Below are 7,593 nucleotides of genomic sequence, written 5' to 3' on the forward strand. Positions count from 1 at the left end.
ATATATATATATATATATATATATATATATATATATATATATATATATATATGAGAAAAGTGAATATACCCTTAAGGGTATATAAACTTAGGTACCCAAACTCACCTTAATACGTCATTTTGTTTGATATATTTATTATAATGTTCTTCAACTTCAATCCTTAACTTGATTTACTTTCAAACAAAATGACGTATTATGGTGAGTTTGGGTACCTAAGTTTATATACCCTTAAGGATATATTCACTTTTCCCGTATATATATATATATATATATATATATATATATATATATATATATATATATATATATATATATATATATATATATATATATATATTACAAAAATGGAACACGGATGAGTGGTAAAAGTTGTCCAAAAGCATAATAAAAACCGTAACACTAATTCTAGGGGGGGGGGGGGGGGCAGCCAGACATACGGGTGGTAGCATTGGATTTAAGGAGCGCCGTCTTAAATTAGTAAGTAATCATAATTATAGATTTTAGTGATAAATTTTTCTTTCAACATTAATTACATCAATTATGTTGTGTCATTTATATAGAAAGAGTTGACGGGTGAAGACCCCTCATTCATTGATCTTTATTATAAGATACATCTTACCGTCGAATTAAAGAAAATATACTTTTGGGGGAGATAAAGAGGCACCTGTGGATTTTGTGAATGAGAGATCTAGGGTGGCGATCGTAAGTTGTCTTTCTTTTTTATTATTTTTTTTTATATTTACTAATATTAGTTTTTACTTTTTAGTACAATGACAAATTGTTCTTTTGGTATATTCTAGGAATCATATAACAAAGTCGTATCTCAAAAATACGGTGATCATTCGAATCAACATAATGTGAATGATCCAGAATTGTGGACCGAAACATAGTTGCCTAGGAAAGGTAGGAAACAAAAGGTCCTATCTATGGGGCAGGATACTCGGATCTTCACTTTCTGATGACGGGTGCATATTCTTATGAGTCAACTTTAGCTTCTGCTGACTTTGCAAAGTCACAATAGGAGGTACAATTATTTGCATAATATATTATAGAGAAAAAAATCAAGTAAAGAGGTACCTAATATGGCTGAAAAAAATATGTTAATATTGGTAAGGTACATTGCTGTTACGTGTGAAAATTGAAATATGTTGCCATTATTAATATTAAGTAAAGTGCATTTTTATTATGGTTGAAAATGATACTATGTTGCTATTATTAAATTAGGTAAAACATAATGCTATAATGGATGAAAATTATAGTATGTTGCTATTATTGATACAAGGTAAAGTAAATTGTTGTTATTGATAATAATTTAAGTACATTGATATTATGGATTGGAAATGTAAAGTACAATGGTTTAATGTATAAAAAATTAGTATGTTATTGTTATGCATATTAAAAGTTATTATTATGGATATTAAAAACAATGTACATTGTTATTATGAGTAATGTGTTTTTATATTGAATTAAAAGTAAAGTATATTGCTATCATGGTTTAAAGTTGAATTACATTTCTAACTGCATGTGTTTGTCTTGCTATATTTAGGCAAATGAGTTGCGACAACAAGTGTTACAAGCCATGAATGACAAGCAAAGTGAAATGAATTTGCAAATGCAACAAATGTGAAATGAAATGGAATTGCAAGTGCAACGATAATTGGCAGCCATTATGAAACAAATCAATCCGTCCGGTAATCCACCAAAGTAGTTTTTAGTTTTTGTTTTAAAACACTTATTGAATGTTATGTTATTGACTACTTCTTAGCTTTTATCATGGTATTGTAATGGTATTTTGAGTATTTGAATGTATGAATGATATGTTATTGACTATTTTAATGTTAATGAATGTAATGGTATTTGACTATTATTTAAATTATTTATTTTGTTTTTTTAGTAGAAAACTTGGATATTTTTTAAATTATAAATTTAATAAAGCAATAGATTTTTGACTGAATTACAGGAAATAAATATTTTGTAGGAATTGTAAATTTAATATAGCAATAAAAATTGGTAAAAAAATCATAGAAAATTTGTAGAAAATAAATATTCTGTAGAAAATAAAATTCAATAAAGCTTGTAGGTAATCTATAGCAAAAGCTGCTGGTAGGTTTTCCATAGGAAAAGATGTTGGTAGGTATTGTGTAGGAAAATCAGTTTGTAAGTATTTTGTACGAAAATAATTTGTATGTATTTTATACGTGTTTCGTAGGTAAATAATCTGTAAATAATCTGTAGGTATTCCGTAGTTATCATGGTCCGTAGGTATTCCATAGTTAAATTTGTAACAGAAAATTCCATAGGAAATGCGTAGGAAGGTTTGTAGCTAATTCGTAGAGAAAATTACCCACAAAGGTTTTTCCTACAACCCTTTTTTGTAGGTAATCTATAGGTACGTACCGCCTTGTTTCTCCGGATTTCCTACCAATTCATAGGTAATTACTTAGTTTTCTAGTAGTGGAGATTATTAAATTTTTTCTAACATTAGAACTTTAATGAAGACCTTAGAATATGCTAATAAGATCATTTTAATTAAACAAAATTAATTTTAGACTCAAATGTAAGTTTCTTTATCGTCACGAAAAGGTATCTTCCATCTTATGTCATTTAGGACGTTGGGAGTGCTTGTCCAAAGAATGGAACAAGTTTGAAATGATATCACTACGATGAAACAAATTGTAGAATTTTCAACGACGGATTAATCCATAAACCACCGATAATTTCAATCGAAATGTCTCATTCCCTTAAATACGTATGTACCTACATACTCACAATCTTCATCTTCATGTTGCAGAAGTCATAAGAATCATAACAACAATATGGTACCCTTCATTTCGGCACTTCCTTCATCCAGTACTTCTTCCATTGAAGATCCACCACAATGGGTTAATCGAATCAGCAAAACATTCCAAAACAATCTTCTTGTAGACACCGATCTTCCTGTCTGCATCTTCCAAGTACCTGAAAACTTCACTGCCGAAAAGCCGGAGTCATACATTCCTCAAACCATCGGGCTGGGACCTATCCACCATTTCCAGACCCAGCTTTATAGCAAGCGAGAACAGCTCAAACTTGAGACAGCAAAAACGATGCTAAAACCCTACAGAATCACATCTGATTTCACGGAAATTGTGATCGAGAGTCTCAAACAACTCATCCCAGAGGTCCGTTGCTGCTATGGTTTATATTTTGACGTCGATGATGATACATTAGCTTGGGTTTTCGCGTTGGATGGTCTCTTTTTGCTCGATATGTTATCAAAAGTATCCGAAGGAGATTCTTTGGAGTCATTTGAAGATTTAGTGATGATCGAAAACCAAATCCCACTTGTTTTGTTAATCGAAGCTCGAACTGCTCTTGAAGAACACTTATCTGGTGACTGCAACCATTCTTTTCTAACGAATTTGTTGATTAGAATTTGCGAAATTCGATCACCTCTTAAGTTCAGCAGGCGGATATCTCGACTTGATCTTGATATAAACACCCGTGTCCATTTGCTTGATTGCATGTACCATTTGATCGTAAACCATAGCGTATCTGCAAAAAACCAGTTTATTCGAAATAACTTCTTGGATGATATAGATCTTGAAGATGTCGAAAATGCAGTACAAATGGCAGGAGATTTATGTCCAGGAGCAAATGCTGTCTTGCAGCCTCTTTTGCTCATTATGAAGTTACCATGGGACAAGATTATTAGTTTAATCAAGAAAATGATGGGGGAAACCCCTGCCGTACTTGAAATTGACATCCCTTCAGCTTCGGAGCTTTCAAGAATCGGAAAAGTTGAATTTTGCATGACTCCAGGAGGCATTCGTGATGTTGAATTTGACGATGAAACACTTACGTTTTACCTCCCGATACTTTCTCTAAAACCTGATTCAGAAACTATGCTACGAAATTTGGTGGTCTACGAAGGGTTAATGTTCAAAAATGGCAACTTTACTAACCTTGATTTAACAGAATATGTGGATTTAATGTGTGGGATTATCGATGGTGTTAAGGATGTGAGGATCCTTAGAGAAAAGCATATAATCGAAGGTGAATTGGATGATGAGGAAATTGTGAAACTTTTTAATGGGATTACTAAATCGAGCTTGAAAAATGAAGAGGCTTCGGAGTTGCAAAAGACAGTTGCTAGAGTAAATAAGCATTTTGGTAACGTGCCGAGGGTTAAAGCGTATCATTTTGTCAAGAAATATTTTCTTGCATGGTGGAAAATTATTGTTATCATATTTACTCTTTTAAATCTAATGTTGTTGGTTGTTAAGGGAGCGTGTCAAGTTTATGAATGTAATAATCATTTGGGGTTTGGGATTGGTCGGTTGCTCTTTGGTGCTGACGTGGAAAAGAATCGGTTGTTCGATTATTAGATTACTGATATTCGAGTACTTGAAAGAATGTAAAAGGTGCTACAAATCTTGGGGAAAGTGGTGAATAACCTATTTGCCATTTGTTGGATAAATGTGAAATTATTTTATAAGGGTATCATTTTGTTTTTTTATACATGTAGATAACGAAGTTTTTGGAAATGTTTACATATGACAATTATGACTTTCTGTAGCAACTTACAAGTATTCATAATGATCATATATATGTGAACACTTCCTGGGGCAGAGCCAATAGCGGGATTAGTGGGTGTTGTCCCCTTCCCCCCCTTCTGACTCTGGTTAGTAGCTCTATACTTTCGCCCGAGGAGATGGGATGAGTGAGGGTTAAATTTCCTTAAAACAATATTGACGATCATTTGTGAGCATTTAAATTCGCTACGACATGTCCGTAGCAATTTTTGGTAACATAATTATCATATAATTTTATATAAGAGGCAAGAGTAATGTCATCGATGTAAATAAAAGCTATTTCTATTTTTTGTATTTTAAATTTCTGTAATACATGGACCAAACTGTTGGATTAGGTGTTTAATTTCGTAACTATAATTGGTATGCATTTCAATTGATAGTAGCACAGTCCTTTTAGGTTTCCATCAAACCTAGAAATTGGACATGATGACTTTTAGAGAAAGATTAATTTATTATGTGATTAATAAATTAATAAAAAATTCTTTGTTAATGTAGTATGAAAATAATATACTAATTAGAAAAAATATTATTTAATTAACATTTTGAAACACCATAAAAATACAAGCTAATAATTTCGTTTTGAAAATATTATAAAAACTATAATCATCCATAATCAATAAGAAAACCAAGTGTCATGTGTCTCAAAACCTCATATCAAATATTGTATCAAAAACAAATGAAAAAATATCAGAGTCTCAAGCAATCTCACGCTGAAAGTTGTGGTGTGTGTCATGCGATCATCACAAGCCCTCCCTTTGCTAGTAGAAGTACCTGAAACCAATACTAAAACTGCAAGCACGAAACTTAGTGAGCTCCCCCAAGCTACCACATACCATACAATAACAAATATAGCACATACTAGGCCTTGCCCACTACATCAGGCCCCGCCCGGCATCGGACTAAAGTCCGACATAACTTGGGCCTCGCCCGACATAAAACGAAATCCGGAATAACTTGGGCCCCACCCACTGCATCAGACCGAAGTCAGGTATAAACTGAACATAACATAAACATAAACATATAACAAAATCACATATGTGACAACCCGAAAATCTCTATCTAGTAAAGTCATTCAATTCAATCAAAAGTCAGACTAGTTTCTGCTATCTTTTAGCATTGTTAAGGGCCTGTTTGAGTGTTCTAAGCCTAGTACATTCAAGGCTTGGTTGTTAGGAAGTATCTACTAGAGTTCATTGTGCAGCCTTCAAGCTGGAAAACTCCATCACATGGAGTTTACGACCGTAAACTAGAGCTTACGGCTGTAAGCTCTTATTTGGCCGTGAACCCCACATCATAAGTATAGAATTCCTTCATTTGTTCTTCATTCCTCTCATCTGCAACTCAAGAACACTCAATTCTCTCTCAAGTATCATCAAAAACACCAAGAACACCAAAAACACACACTTGTCCATGGTGGCCGTGAACTCCCAAAAGCTTCTAAATCGTAAGAATTCCACCATATTCTTGTTATACACTAGAAACTCTTGAAGCCTCATGAAGCACACACCCTATTGGCATGAATCAAGGACCCAAAAAAGCATGAACATCAAGAGTTTACGTCTGTAAACGCTTGCATGACCGTAAACCCTTGCATGGTCATGAACACATCTTCCTTTGGCTGTAAACTCCCTTTGATACAATCACATGTGATTGTAACACTTCCTTACAAGTGTTTCCTAGCTCCTAAGGTCATTTCCTTAGATATTAGTTGTCTTAAACACTAATTGCATGCCTTTATATGCCATTATATGTCATTTAGGACTCGTTTGTGTCTCGGGAATTCATTCGTGGAAGTTCTCATCCTTACGTGAATCTTCAATTGAATCACCGACATAAGGTGAGTTCATACCCCAATAATCAAGCTTTTAAATGTTTTAAATGCTTTAAGGAGGGGATACAAGTTGAACATAATGATATTGTGTAAATGTTTATCTGTGATAATTAATAATCACATTAAAGGATTTCTTAAGCTTTTATAAGTGATCAAAATCATTTCAAAAACTCTTTTCTTTATGTTACTTTATTGTTTATAAAACTTCGTTTTTAAAGTACGAGCATAACTCAGTAGATAATCGAGTCTTTTCTATATATCAGAGACAGTTCAAAACTAACATACTAGTAAACTATAATAGGTATAGTTTAGGGGTTCAGAACATACTATAACGAGAAACAGAAACAACTTACTATAAAGAGAAACAAAGAGGAACATACAATTGTCACAATTTTAGAGATTGGGTGGTGAAAAGTGTAAATTCGGACTTAATTAGTAAGTATTATTAAAGGCGGGGACTAAATGGTGATTTTTGGGACTTCATTTGAGAGGAATTATTGGAGCAGGGGTGTAATTGGTACATTTTGTACCTAAATTGTAATGGATTTTAATGTTGAGGGTTTAAAGGGTAAATATGGGATTGATTTTGAAAAGAAAACGGGAAGAAAGGATAAGAGGTGTTATTTGGATGCAAAGTTTGTATGGATTCAGAGTTTAAACACGTGTTATCCTCCCTTTTCACATCTTACACCCTAACCATAGTGACCATTTTGCAGCCGCCACTCTCCCTTCAACCACCACCGGTGCCGCACCCCTCTCCACTGTCAAGGTCACAAGCGTTGTTGCCTTGCCGATGAGCGCCATCGTGACGTAGTTGTTGGGACCATAAGAGAACCATGGATTCCGGTGAGAATGCCTACTTCCATGTCCTCCTTGCCGATGACAGTAAGGCCGTTGTCATAGCCGTCTACGCCGTCCCCCTCGTCTGTGAAGCCAGAGAAATGAGACCTCGGTGGGGCCGCCATATCAGTCAAAGAAGAGGTAGGGAGATGCTAACCGCCACTGTTGCATTGATGTTGCCGATGCTACCCAGATCGTTCTTCGTCGTCTCCTTCCTGGCAGTCAACGATGAAGCCGTTGAAGCTGATTCCTCCGTTGCCGACCTTCTCCTTCACGTCTGAGGTGTCGTTGCGTGGTGGGTGCTCATGCTTTGTGTGTGTGTGTGCGTTTGTTGGCTATCATCGTCAA

The 7,593-nt window shown here is 34.5% G+C and overlaps 1 protein-coding gene across 1 annotated transcript; it reads left to right on the plus strand.

Moving 5' to 3' along the window:
- Nucleotides 1-2,816: 2,816 nt before the first annotated feature.
- On the plus strand, nucleotides 2,817-4,367 carry LOC145006926 (putative UPF0481 protein At3g02645). Its single transcript, XM_078965942.1, has one exon. The coding sequence runs from the start codon at nucleotides 2,817-2,819 to the stop codon at nucleotides 4,365-4,367; it is 1,551 nt and encodes a 516-aa protein (XP_078822068.1).
- Nucleotides 4,368-7,593: the final 3,226 nt, after the last annotated feature.

The sequence above is a fragment of the Lactuca saligna genome, chromosome 7 (genome assembly GCF_052625555.1).
Source record: "Lactuca saligna cultivar CGN05327 chromosome 7, ASM5262555v1, whole genome shotgun sequence".
Classification (NCBI taxonomy): domain Eukaryota; kingdom Viridiplantae; phylum Streptophyta; class Magnoliopsida; order Asterales; family Asteraceae; genus Lactuca; species Lactuca saligna.